The 14,866-nt window shown below is 35.5% G+C and overlaps 1 protein-coding gene across 9 annotated transcripts; it reads right to left on the bottom strand.

The window, feature by feature from the left end:
- Positions 1 to 7,035: 7,035 nt before the first annotated feature.
- On the bottom strand, positions 7,036 to 14,461 carry LOC104604593 (RING-H2 finger protein ATL57-like). 9 transcript variants are annotated; one of them, XR_016077808.1, is made up of 5 exons: positions 13,700 to 14,461; positions 12,789 to 13,013; positions 10,025 to 10,083; positions 8,328 to 8,689; positions 7,036 to 8,224 (listed from the first exon to the last, which is right to left on the bottom strand). XR_016077808.1 is itself a non-coding variant. In XM_010269020.3 (4 exons), the coding sequence occupies exon 4, from the start codon at positions 8,179 to 8,181 to the stop codon at positions 7,339 to 7,341; it is 843 nt and encodes a 280-aa protein (XP_010267322.1). In that variant the 5' UTR covers positions 8,182 to 8,689; positions 10,025 to 10,083; positions 12,789 to 12,934; positions 13,700 to 14,385; the 3' UTR covers positions 7,036 to 7,338. The 9 variants fall into 9 exon arrangements, 8 of the variants coding, with proteins under 8 accessions (XP_010267322.1, XP_010267321.1, XP_010267320.1 ...); XM_010269020.3 differs by having other exon boundaries at positions 7,036 to 8,689; positions 12,789 to 12,934; positions 13,700 to 14,385; XM_010269019.3 differs by having other exon boundaries at positions 7,036 to 8,689; positions 12,789 to 13,004; positions 13,700 to 14,385.
- Positions 14,462 to 14,866: the final 405 nt, after the last annotated feature.

The following is a 14,866-nucleotide window of genomic DNA, read 5'->3' on the forward strand; positions in this document are numbered from 1 at the left end:
GTCGTCGCTGGTGGCACCTCCGAATTTGAGGACAAGGGAGAGCATCTTCTATCTCTTTTATTCTTTTGTGCTTCTTTCTTATTACTCTCAACTTTCAAGCCCAGAAAATTTCCTTTTTCTTTTTATTTTTCCACACGTGATTAGCCCAGGTGATGACCTCCAATAACTCCAGGGTTCCACAGCCACCTATAAACAGGACGAGTGAGGGGGTTCCATTTTGAACGAATAACAAAGGAAAATGATGAATAAGAGAAAGGTATGTACCTGGTAAAGCAATAAAACAATCAGAGTGGCACGCCATATTTGCTCTCCTTTTGTGAATGTCTACTGCAGGTTTTACCTCTTTCTCTTACTGTTTAATTAAGACTCAGTTTGGAAGGAATATAAATACAAATACGTAGAGTGCAAAACTTTGTATAAAAGTGAGTAGAAAATGTCAAGTATGTACTTTGTATTATTTTATATACATTTATACTTATACTCTTTCCAAACTGAGCCTAAAGGATTAATTAGAAGGTTAATTGCAAAAGGAGATAATAATAAATATCATTGAAACAAAAAGAGAGAGAACCATTAGGAATTCTTTGTCCTATGAAAAGAAGAAATCCACAATCAAAATCGAAAGAGAAAATCGTTTGTGTTAAAAATGAAAATACAGTAAGGGAAACCTTCAACTTCAAACAACTATAATAACTATTGGGTTTCACTCTCTTAACAAATCATTGCAGATGTCCTTACTTAACTTACAAGAAGAGAGAAAAAAAAATCAATTAAACCATACTTAGATATAGATTTCTTTATGAAGGTAAAAAAAAAAAATCGACAAAAACAGAACATGCAAAGATATGATTGTTATAGTTTGCTTCAACAAAGATATGAACTGGTGTTCATGGGTTTGAATTCATCAGTTCATGCACTCTGTTCTCTCATCAAGTCAATCCAATGTGGTTCACCGTTATTATGATTCAATCTTAAAGTAGAAGACAATGAACAAAGGGTAGCTTTGATATTTTTGAAAAAATTCAAGTTGCACATGTCATCATATGATAAGATAACTAACAAACTGTTAACATAAGGGAATAAATTTACAGTTTTTGAAAGTTTGGGGACTGCAGTGACATGTTTGAAAGTTCGGGTATTAACTTGACACTACCCCCAAAGTTTAGGGTACTAAAGTGGATTTTTCCCTTCTTTTTATTATAACCCTTACATTTTTTTTTAATTTTATTTTCTATTTTGTTTTATGTTTATAACCCTGTTTATATACATTTTTAATATAGACATACATACATACTAAAATCATTTGTAATATTTTATGCATTAAGGGTACAATTTATTTATTTTATAGCAATTTTTATATTTAAGTTCAATTTTTTGTCTTAAATTAATCATATGTTTTATGGTGTAATGCTTTACCTAAATAAAATTATCCATTTATTTAATAGTTTATCTATAAAATATAATTTCCTTATATGTTTTCAATTATATTTTTCTTTCTTAGTTAATTTATATATATTTATTTTTTTATTAAATTATGTTCTTTTTAATGTGATACCCTTTTTAAATTTTATTTTACATTTATAACCGTTTTATACTAAATAAAAATTTCCTTTACTTTATATATATATATATATATATATATATATATATATATATTAGATCTTTTTTTATTCATTGTAATTTGATTTGAGAAAAAGAAATCCTATTCTAACGTATACATTCAGTAATAGGAAAATAAATGACATTTTTTTTGGTTTAAAAGAAGTATTATGGGAATTTTTTTTAATATAGGTTGATTTATTTTTATTACAAATAACTAAATAATTAATCTTCTTAAATTTTAAGAAGGATTATAATTAATTTACAATATTTTTTTCTTTTTTTTTTTCAGTTTTAATGCTTTTTATATGAGATTTGCACCTCAACAATTTCACGCACAAGGCGTAAGGCAGTGAGGCGTATGCCTCTCAAAAATAGCGGTTGTAGCCCCTTAGTATGGGGCAAGGCGCCTTAGGCATTTTGGCTAGGGTTGTCAATGGGTTGGGCCATCAGGTCTTAATATTTCAACAGGTTTATTATAATCGAATCAGACTCGACTGTCCCAATAACCAATCAGTTCAGTTTTGGGTCTAAAATTACATATCCTACCGGGTTCACTTCAGCTCCAAATCTTTAATATTTCTTGTCGAGTTGGTTCCAGTTCTAACTGGACCCGACCCATTAACAGTTCTAATTTTGGCGCCACCTTGCCTTGAGTAGGGGTGAGCAAGAAAAAAAAAACCGAAAAAACTGAATCGACTGAAAAATCGACCGAAATTGAACCAAAAAAATCGATTAACTGAACCAGTTGGTTTGGTGTTTTATAAAAACTAAAGGTACTGGTTCGGTTTCGGTTAACCAATATAAAAAACCGGCGATTAACCGAACCGACCGGTATACTTGTATTTCTATATATTTTATATATATTTACGTATATTATATATTTTTTATATATTATAAATTAATAAATATGCATTATATATAAATATATATATATATATATTTATAATATATTATATATTATTCATTATTTAAAATATACTATTTTATATATATTTATAAATTTTTATTATATATTTATATAATATATATTGTAAAAACAAAAAAATTGAAAAACTGACAATTAACTGAATCGGTCAACTGATTAGCCGACAAATTTCGATTTTATTCTGGTTATCGATTTTCCAAAAACCAGTACTACCAATTCAGTTCAAAAAAAAGCCCACAGTTTGGATAACCCTAGCCTTAAGGCATACGCCTTAGTGCCTTTTAAAAGCATGGGCTTAACTTTATTATACAAAATAAAACATATTTGATTCAGCAAATTTAACCTAAATGAAGACACCACACTTTTGCATCGAGTCGTGGGGGTGTTGTGAGGGAGATGGGATCTCTTAAAAAGTTAAAATCGTGTATACATTATTTTTGCTTTCAAGAGATCTATGCTCATTATGAGCATTTCCACTTTATTTGTCATATGTAGAACATGCATATTTGAAATTACAATAAAATATTATACATTGTATGTTATGCCTTAATCCTAATCTAGTTATTTTAATACCAAACACCACCTTAATCATTCCAACTAGAACAGGCAGATCCAAGCACCAATATTGAAGGCGTTTGTCTCTACTCCTGGTGGGATTATGGGAATATTTTAATATTAGAGTGATAATCAAGTGAAGGTCGTCACTCTTACTCATGGCAAATTGGGACCATTGGCTTGAAGACTTGAAAGATTAGCTCCAATGAAATATCTTCTGCCGATTTTTAGAATAATTCATCTAAAAGTTCAATTAGAGCGCATTAATTAATATTAACTGCATGTTATATTTAAATTTTAATTAATCACGTTCAAGTTTATTATAACTTTTTAATGGTTCATGTTTTACAAAAAAATATTTTTATTTTTAATAAAATGCACTTGTCATTGTATTTAACCAATCATGTCTTTTATTGCATGGTATAATGGATACACTATAGACTTTGCCCTACGCCCTAATCAAACATGTGCATAATAATTTATGTTAGCTAAAAAATTGTGAAAACAAACTAACCAAATACATGGCCTATTTGGGGTAGTCAGAATTGAAGCTTTGACATGCTTGATATGCTCAATATGCTCAATATTAGAAATGGATTATGGAGAAAGTTTGGATCTGCTGACCACAACACATTTTTGGCCAAGTTCATATAGTCGTACATTGGAAACATTTCTTCTACTTTATATCATTGATATTGCCCTACCGGATTTTTGAATCGGATCGAATAGAAAAATAGGATCCAATCCTATTTTGTAATTTGATTTTTTATATTCTTTATATTATTTTATAAAAATCCATGTATATCCCTATTTTGTTTAAAATATCTATGTTAAAAGTGGTTGAAAAAATGCTTGTTTGTATAGACTGTTCTGTTTACTTTGTTTTTATTAATAATTTGTTAAATGTTAACTTGTAGATAATTAAAAAAATCAGACTTTGATATTCGACATCCTTAGCAAGTTCAAATTCGAATTGATTTTGGTGAAATCCATTAGGTCATCGGATTGGATCGGATTTAGATATACCTCTATTCGAATTCAATTTGATCCATTTGCATCCCTAACCGTTGGATGAATTAACTAGCAAAGTGTTATGGTCAGCACTCAGCAGATATGGACTTGTATTGGGCGTGTCAATACCTTTAACCTTGTTCAAAACAAAAAAGTAACTATCAAATCAGCAAAAACAATATGACTTTCACTAATGAAGTCATTATTTCTTTTTGTTTTGAGAAAACAAAATCATACATATTGGGGAACTTCCTCTTAGAGAACATATGCTTCATGAGGCTATGCATTTGATCCTGAGGGACTATAGATGACCCACCATATCTGTGCGCAATAAATAAACTTTACAAACTTTTAATACTTGTTATATAAATTTATGCTTTGCATTTGCTGATTGTAGTTATAATTTATGCATGTATTTATTGCAAATTTTGCACTTTTTATTTTTCATTTGCATTCATTGGTAGTGCAAATTTTACATCTAAAAACTGATAAAAAATTTGCACCACCATCCTCTTGCATCAATTGATTCAATTCTCTCATATAAAGTGGGAAATTACAACATCTAACTTCCGTTCACACAGCCCCAAACAAATAACCTCCTATGATCTTATCTCCTTTATCTTTCACATAAAGCGGGCATGACTTCATTTTAATTATAAAAAACAAATAAGAAAAAAAAAATCAAATTTGAAGCAAAGATAAACCCAGAATTTACACTAAGCCTTTTGCACACCCATGCATTTACAACATTTACACTTCAAACAAACTGATACAAAGGCTCTTTTTATTTTCACTACAAATCTAAATTGGATTCAAAATTTGTATTGGGTTCTGTTTTACCTCTATTTGCTTGTAATTTTGATTCTCACTCCTATTTGATACAAAATTTGCATATTTTGTCTTATTTGCACTAATTGACAGTACATATGTAAATTTTCTCCACCTTCCTACCTCAATTTTTGCTTTCAAATAAAGAGGGGACCATGCCATTTTGCTTCCTACCCCATTCCAAAACAAATAACCCTCCTGCTACCTCCATCTCCTTCATGTAAGTTGGGGATAATATCATTTTACTTCCTATTTTACTTCTTACAAACAAACAAACAAAGTTAGTTGAATTGACATATATGAATGAGTTCAAATTAAATAAAAAAATAAAGCATAAAATAGGGGAACAAATTAAGGGGTCTGTGGTGGTCACCCTTTTATGATCATGATCCTCATCTCAATTTTCGCGATACTAATCTACATGCACTTACAATTAGCCCCTGTGCTTATTATTAGAAGTATTAACATTTTGAAATGGATTTTGGTGATTCTACACACCAAACTTGTCCTCATTGCAATCTCCGCGATGCTTATCTATATGCACTTACATGTTCAATTGGCATTGATCAGGAAAGGATGTCTTCTTTGATTTAAACCAAGAAAACAATGAAGTGCTCATTGAGTAAGCTATAGACATCTTGTTCTGCTCATTGCTCATTTACTCCAAAACCAAATGAAGAAAAAAAAAAAAGAAAAAGAAGAGTAGTGATCCAATGAACACAATAAAGTCTTCATTGAATGTGATCTAATGAGTTTGATTACATTCAACAAGTTATAAGTACCCTAAATATGTTCTTCACTCATTTTCTAGAAAAAATTGCCAATGTTTTCACTTTTTTCTTCTTTAAATAAGCAGTAACACATGAGGAATGTTGGACATTGTATGGAAAGTCCAATATTCATATATATTGCATTTACTATTGGGTAAACTTAGTTTGTTTTACATTTGTGTGCCGATAGGTATTTTTTTGTGCACTTTTGCAATTCCACTTAGTTTGTTTTTTGCATTTACTATTCAAATTTAGTTTGTTTTACATTTGTTTTACACTTTGGTTGGATTTCTCCTTCGGGTAAAATTTATTTTCTATGCTTTTGGGTCTGATTTAATGTGGTTAAATTCCCAAGCTGATCTGGGCAAGAGAAATGGTTTGTCTCTAGGTGAGAAATTGCATTCTGCAGTTTTGTCATGATAATTTTTTTTTTTTTATTTTCCCTTCTACTTTTTTTTTTCAAGCCTTCAAATCATAATGGATGAATATGCCCTCATGCATAGTTCAAAGTTTTGGTTTTGAAGGTTGTTGATATGTCAAATACAAAGAATTAAGGCTATGTTTGGTTTGAAGGAAAAATCATGGAAAGGTAGGGAAATTCATACAAGGTTTGTAAAAGTTTCTTCACCTTTCCCTATTTTTTCCTTCAAACCAAACACAACCTAAGGGAAACAAGATTAAAACATCGATACATACAATATTCAAAGTTGGGTATTAATGCATACCTACATCACCCATATTTTTTTTTATTCTTTTTTATCATTAGATGGTTGAGGCCCACAATTTCAAAGTCTAAATTTTATAAAATGCTTTCATATGGGATAGCTGTATGGTGTAATGAAGATTAGGTAGATTGTAACACACTTCCATGTAAAAAAAAAGAAAACAGATCAATTTTATAAAATGCCTTCATTGACAGTCCTACTCAAACTAGAAATAGGTGTGTCAATGACCGATTTTGGATTGGACCCGTTCAAATCAAGATCAATTTAGACGGATCAGACGAACCAACATGACATATTCAGGTCATTTGTAATGGACTCAAGTTGGACTGGATCAATCCAATTGACAATCCTAACTAGAAGTAGAAGACAAAACAATAAGCAATGGATGAATCCGATTCATCCACTTCAGCCGTTATCAAATAAACCTCCCTTTATCCTTTTGTCTAAGAAAAATGGAAAAGATATGATATGAAAAGAGTTTTGACCAATTAAAATCCACCCATAAATTTTGATAAATCACACACACCATTTATTATTTATCGCAAGGGTGTATCGGACTAAGTTGGCTTGGACGGTTGGACCAACGTTTCTAAATCGTAATCGTTTGCATCCACGGCCATGAGCCAATAAATCCAATTGGTCCCACCTAAATGTATTATTTATATACAATCTTTTATCTGGCTTATTATGATTTTATTGGACCCCACCGCCCACACGTTTTATCATATGCATAAATCACTCCCGTGGTTCGATTCCCCAAGTTTGCTACGAGGAGAACTGTAGACGATTGTCGTACTTACAAAAACATTGTTGTATGATATCGGTACAAAATGCAGTGGGGCACACACGTGTCGAGGAGTGGCACGTGCTACACAGTTCCATACCTAACCCTAAACATCCGCTGTGCTGTGTCAGATACTCTTCAGAAGCTGAAGCTCCTTGGAAGCGACGCCCTCTCAGTCTCAGTCTCAGTCTCAGTCTCTGTCTCTTCCCCCGACCTCCAACAGTAGCTTTTCGTCCTTCTCAGCCCCGCCGGCCGTAATGGTCGTACCACCACTACCTCCTCCTCCTCCTCCTCCTCCTCTCTTATTACTACCGTTTCAATGCTAATGCTAATGCTAGACGTGTCTCTACTGTCCACCGTCGATGATATCTGCTGCGGATCGCAGCAACCACCATGATCGTCGCCTCTGTCCTTGTCGTCCAAAGAGACGTCGCTGTTCTTAGGAAACAACTGTGTCGACCGACAGAGAGGACAGGACCCATGAGCGGACAGCCACATGTCTATGCACTGTGGATGAAAGACGTGCCCACAGTAAGGTATCACCTTCACGCTTTCTCTCTCCTCGAACTCGCTCAGGCACACCGCGCAATCCACCGGCTCCTTCGCCTCCCCATCGTACGCATACACCGGCAGGGATTTCACGGTTGTGGGGTCCACGCCACGCGGGCACGACGCCGACGAGGCTGCTCTCCGTTGCTGCCGCCGGCGTCGTGACAGTTCCAGGGCGTTCTCCTCCGCGAAGCGGCGGATGTAGACGGAAAAGAAACCCATGAAGAACAGAGCCGTCAGGAGCACCACCACTGTCAGAGCCATGGAGGAATCGAAGGTCGACATGGGTTGCAGGGGTTTTCTAGCTGCCGCTGCCGAGGCGATGGCAGGGGTTAGTGGCGGAACCAGGTAGTAATCTCGGGGAAGAGACGAAGACTCGCCAGGGTCGGGGGCATCTCTGTCGAGGAGTTTTCGGGTGTGGGGTTTCTTCATCGGTAATGGCTGACTTGCTTTCTGTGTGTAGAATCCTGTTACTCTGCCAGATGATTGAAAAAGATTGAAAGTTGGAATTAGAACTCTGGAAGTTCGAAAGAACGTTAGAGAGAGAGAGAGAGAGAATAGACGAGAGGAGGGAGAACCGGAGAAAGTGTCGTATCGTTTTATATAATCAATGTTTCTGAGTAGACGCTGGAGCAGATGGCGAGGGGGTCTGGATTTTGTGAGCAGAGGATGAGAATGGCTGCGGCTACGCCCTTGGATAAGACAGACAAACCGATTATCCACGTGTAGCTAGATGGGGTTGGGGATGGCCCACACAGAGACAAGAAACATGATTGGACGGTGCATTGGAGTGCAACTGGATTTCTAGTTTCCACAAACAACGAAACAAGCTCTGATGCCCTGGTTGCTCCTTGGTTGGTTTGCTCTGTGCCGTTTAGAAACTTCCCTCCGGATATTGATTTTGGGGACATCACAATCACTGAATCACATCCCGAGTTTCCTGTAAAACAAAATTATAATATCAATCAATAATAATAGAAGAGAATCAATTGAAATTGGTTTGGAACTCTGAATGCGGCTTCAGGCAAAGCAAAACACAGACATCTAACCTAATCATCTCAATCCCCACCCAGGAGAGGGAAAAGTTAAAGTTAGAAAGTAAAGAAAAGAAATAAAGAAAGGATGCAGAAAAGGAAAAGAAAACCAAACAACCCTGATTGATACTTGACCCACCTTGCAGCAGCAGGGGCTGGTGGGCCTAAAAATTCTAAACTAAAGCTTGAAATTTGAGTGGTAGATGTCACCCTCTTATGCAGTCCTTCGCACCCTGATCAATATCCATACAGCTCATACAGGATATCAATGAGCCCCAACTGATCAATCTGCACTGACCATTAGATTGCTTGATCAATGAATTTTTAGGTGGAGACCTATCTTACACCAAATAGGAAGATTGGTTTGAATTTCTCCGTGAAAAAAATGACCCTCCAATTGTTGTAGATAAGATTCAAGAGTAAGGAGGCATGTGCTTCATCCGCTTCTCTGTGATTATGTTTAATGCCACGTGTGTAAGAATTATAATTTAACTTAAATGTTTTAATAATTCCGGTTTTTTTATTTAATTTTGTACCCAAAACTTAAATGTTTTAATACTTCTATCTTGCATAGGATCCCTGACTTTGGGCCATGTGAACCATGGAACAAGGAAGCTTAGGGATTGTTTGTCTAAGGAAATGATTTCTTTTTTGTGTCCTTTTTTTTGGGTGAAAGAAAGAACATTGTTTATTGTTAATACAGTTGTCTGGAATGTCCAATTAAGGGATGAATTAGAAATTTGTTCTTGTTACTGGGCAACCCCAGTTTGCAATTGCAAACATCAAATCATATTCTCGGATTGGTCCAGGAAAGTAGTAAATTTATGGATAAGATGGGTGTTTCGTAATTAAGCGGATCTTTGAGGTTAATACTTGATAATCCTCTTCCCGGCCACGTGGGTGGTTCATAAATTCCGTAAGCCAAAGGGCAGAGAGGGAGCTAAAAGACGGAAGTGTCACTCCCGTTTGATCCTAATAATTTTCTGACTCTCTTCCCCCTTTCCATCCATCTAAATCCGAATCCAAACCCGATCCACATATACAGAGGTGGGTGTCTGGGTAATAGTCCAAGTAAACCAGCACTAAGTGCTGTCCTCGACTGCCATTTTTGGCAGCTGAGATGGCCTGGTACAGCCATGTCAGATTGGGACCCACCTCTATGTGACAAATTAATGTTCATTCTTCCACCATGGTACTAACAACATTGATATGGAGACATGTAGAAGTTCAAAAGAACTTACCTAGAAGATTAAGCAAATGCTGGCTGAGTTTTCCATAGACTCAATTTCATGTGCAAGCCCTGCATCAATGATACCCATTCAGAAAACATCTTTTGAATTATATCCACATCAAGCCCAATGTAATTGATGTGCAATGTATGGAAACAAATTCAGATCCAATTCTTCTCCCAAAGAAATAACAACAGATAGCAAACAATAACAACCATAGCAAATGCTAGTTCTAAACTGGTTCATTGGTTGTATGAATTGTTTGCTCCTGTAGTCATGCTTATCTTCTGATCAGGAACCAGCTCATATTTCAAGTGTTGCAGAAAAATTGCAAGTGCAACAATCACTTTCAGAGAAGAAAACTGATTACAAATGCCCTTTCCCAGGGCTCCCACTAAATGGATTGAATTTACAGTGCAAATTCTCTGAAAGTCGATCCACCTAATGCTAATAAACTATGATGGAGAAGGAGAACAATCGGATGTTCCCAAAATATAATACAGCAATGACCTGTAATGAATACCTCCAGAACAGCATAATAGAGGCTAAAACCTTTAGATTGGGACTTTTAATCTGAAGGATTGATATGATATATTGAGGACCCAGAGCCATAATTTTGACCATTAGAAAGCAAAATAAAAGATTCCAATTTTGAACATAGGCCTAAAACACCATGAACTGCAATAAATCCAATCAATCCTCAAATGAACAGTTAACCCAACAGTTTTAGCCCAGGACAATCCACAGTTTCCTGGGGATTGATATGAAATACTGAGGATCCAGAGCTACCATAGCTCCTTAAGATTCAGGTCCATTGAAATGTCTAAATTTCTAAACAGTTGAAATTCTATGAAATGGGAAGAAAATTAATGATCCAGAATCAGAAAATACTCATGTCCTTATTTAGAAAGATCTAGTATAAATGGACACCAGAAATCAGTGTTTGTCTTCATAAGACATTGGCTCTTCTAAGTCAACTCTTTATGGCAAAAATTCTTCTCCTCTCTCCCAGACCATGGAGAATATGGTCATATAAATTACCATATCAAGAGTAGAGAATAAAGTTGGAAATTATAATTCCCATATCCAAATTTTAGTTGTGTTCAGGGTTAAGCACAAATTTGAACAAATTCAAGGTCCAATGTTAAATTTAAATTGATCAAGTTTTGACACCCTAGATTCTGTAACCAAAGAGGAGACCCTAGATTCAAATGACACATACCTATGTTACTGGTCTAATAAAATAAATAACAAATCAAGAATAGAATATCACATCCAAGAGGATGTGATGGATATTACACACAGATATCATCAGCAACTGGAGATACCTAATCTACATTTGAAAAGTTGAGTTGCTAAAAAAATGTTTCAGCACAAAAAGGAAAATTTATCACTATTTACTGAATATTGACCACCTTCTTTCTTTTGGCATATATTGAAAGGATACCTATTACCCCATCTGAACAAATCCTTATCCCAATTATATGGTACTTGGTAGAATATTTGTCAATTGTCACCCTCTCAAAAAGGAAACTAAGGAAAATTGTAATTCACAAACTCATATTAATTATAGGGCATAAATTGCATTATAGATTTGTTTGGAACTTTAGTAAAAGAAAATAAAATGAAATTATATAACAGTTAACTAAAAAGGCCATTACAAAATGTCGGCTCCATCTATTTGAGGTGTTGAGAGGGATAGACTGGATAACAGTCTACTACATGATAAACATAATAATAACAAAGTGAAATCAGCTAGTATACATTGGTTAACTGTTAGCTTATTGTTACACATTTGAAAATGGGATAATTAAATTGGGCAGTTTCCGCAAATGCACAAAAACTCTATATAGTAAACTTGCCTTCCTGAAAAAAAGTAAACTTGCCAATTTATCAATATCTAACCTAGAACACGAACTGGCTAATGCTGCATGCTTTTTTCTTTTTTTTTTTTTTTTGATAAATAATGTTGCATGCTTATAATACAAAGGACATGCCACAAAGAAGTGATTTGATGCAAGGCAACAGTGTTTTAGAAAGTGTATGAAGCTTATGTCTTGAGGTTTGCTTGGTTCAACACATTGAGGCTCAACTAGAAGCTCATGCCTGAAATCAAAGGCACATTCCTCACACCTTCAAATCCCTTATATGAATATATAGACATATGTGCATATCTATGTGTATTTGACTATCTATATCTATATGTATGCATTTTTATTATATCTATGTTTCCACATATTTAAATAAGTATTATTAATTAGTTTATAAGCTCCAAACATTATCATAGTTTTTGTTTGTGGGTTCAGCTTTTCAATTATATGTTATAAAAATACGCTCCAATTGTGCATGTTTCCAAACTTATTGGGTTTTACTTTAGTGTTTCTTAACAAAATGGCAACTCACCTCACATGTCTAAAGGTTTTGACATTTTTCTTCACACCTAACGTTTTTGAACATTGGTTCTCAATGAGATAGAGAGGCAGAAAAGGACATGGATAGAAGTTGTGAGAGAATCCTGTGTACAAACCATTTTAACAAATGTGGCCAAGCATAAGACTGATTCATGCAGCCAACATCAAATGGTTGGGAATTTGGCACAAGGCGTAATTGAATTGATTTGAGCACAAGCTAGCTACTATTTTTTTTTTTTGATGAATAAACAAGCTAACTATTATTGATCTTTATTATAGTTTAATTAGTGATGCATCCTACATAATGATGACAAACAAAACTTAGAACAAAATTATTCAGAAATTGAATAAGTGAAGACATCTACCAAAAAGCATGCAGAGATCACTTCTCTGCTTGCAAGCAAAAGCAAAGGGTACTTGGATCTCATTTACATATTCCTCCTCATCAATCAGTTCTCCCTTGGCTTCCGCAATCTCTTTGCACTTTGTAATAAGTTCTTCAATGGTTCTTCTGATAATGGTAATAGCTTTTTCAGCTTTGTTTTTTCCTTGAATGATTTGTCATTAAGCTTCTATCCACACTGTGAAAACTAAAAAAACAGAAGTATTGATTTTTCATTTGGAAAAATGAGACAAATAGGAGCAAATTTGATGAAGAAACCTTTCAATATGATAAAACCAGTTCAATGAGCCTCTGCCTCTTTTAATGCAGTGTAAGCTTCATCAATTACAAGACCATTTGCAGTAAGTGAATCATAATTGCAATTGAAAACTGCCAAACCCATAACATCTCATGTTAATTGAGAAAACTTTGCCTCCATGTTGACTTTAGTACCACTGACTGCATCGGGTTTGAGCTTTTCCACCAACCCCTCAGCACATTTACAGAAGAACTCCATCTAATATCATGGAAAAATACTCGGTATGAAGAGATGGAACCACTATCCTTCGTTTCACCTAGCTAAAATCAAACTTTCTCCACAAGCTGTATGACCTTAATAAATTTATATTGAGAACGGAATGAGCTTCAATTATCAGCATTTTCTTTTAACTTGTAACCAGACTTTTGGAGAACTTCATAAACGATATAAACTGATATAGATACAGGCCTACATACGTATACGAATGAATATGAAAAGTATACATACAATGCATTAAGCCAACCTTCCTACAAGCCACTGAATTAGAAATTCAATCCCAATTTATCTACAAGTATACTACTGGAACGAAAGGATTACCGTCTAAAACAAGGTCATCAGCAATGGTTAAGCCGTACCTAAGAAAGAACTCAGAGATCTCTGCAGAGACAACGGACAAAGCCCTTGGCATAGCTTCCATAGTTCGTCAAAACATGCTTTGCAGTAGCTGGGTTATTGCAACCAGAAAATTACGAGGATCCGCTGCGAGATCTATAGATTGGTCCATACTCATTCACCGATTTGAACAAATCTAGGAAAAGGGGCACATCCCAGAAGGTCAGACATATCTTCAAGCTCGGCATTGGCAGTGGGTATTTCTGAATCGTCAAGGACAATGCTGAAGAACCTGGTTAGGGAGGTTAGCCAATCTGGGCTAACCCATGAGCCATTTGCTTATGTTGCAGCTCAATTTCTTGTATATTTTACTAGAAGTAGAAGAGCCACTTTTTGCAGAGGACTTACTAGAGAGAGAATGATGGGTCTGTGAAGGTGCTGATGGATGGTATCTGTAAAAGCCCAAGTGAGAAACGCTGAAGAATCAATGGTCACAGATAAAATTTTGAAGGGTTTCAATCAGTTAATCTTTGCTAAGTAGTAGGCTACTCCTCTCTCTCTCTCTTTTTCTCTCTCGCCCACCATTGGTCGACTTAACTGGCTGGTTAACGCTGAATCATGGAGACCGTTTCTCTGTTACCAAGAGGGAACCCTGGTTGAAGTCTGCTGAACTTGGAAACTGATTTCTCCTAGGCCCCCTTTGGTAACGGCTGAAGCGGAGGAATTACCGAAGTAATCCACCAATTCCATTCAGCCACTTCAGCCGTTTTCACTTTTCATCTGCTGTGCTGTGACCTGTGAGTGTGCTCTGTGTGGATCTCATCTCACTCTCAGGATCTGGTCTGGCCATGTGGGTATCATGGAATATACCTCAGTTGAATCTGGTCTGGAGCACAGAGCCACAGACCACAGGAATGGGTCTGGCCCGCATAACTTGCCTCTGTACTCGGCCCACCAATAACGGGTCTTATCAAGCCAATATTGATCCATCTTCCAGCTTTGGTTGAGTCCGGTTTTGGTCCCAACAACCACTGCATGAAAGATAAGAGAGATATTCCTAATGCACGGCTGCAATGGCTGTTGGGGCCCTGTGTTGGGATTTAAACCGAATTTGATTTGGTTGCATTAAGGCTATTTATGGGTCGGCTTGGGTCAATTTAATAGATTTTTTTTCAATCGACCCGACTTGG

This window comes from Nelumbo nucifera, chromosome 6 (assembly GCF_055504915.1).
Source record: "Nelumbo nucifera cultivar China Antique chromosome 6, China Antique-T2T, whole genome shotgun sequence".
In the NCBI taxonomy this organism is placed as follows: Eukaryota; Viridiplantae; Streptophyta; class Magnoliopsida; order Proteales; family Nelumbonaceae; genus Nelumbo; species Nelumbo nucifera.

Coding starts and splice junctions, on each gene's coding strand:
- LOC104604593 (XM_010269021.3), bottom strand. CDS start 8,181: ATGAAGAAACCCCACACCCGAAAACTCCTCGACAGAGATGCCCCCGAC.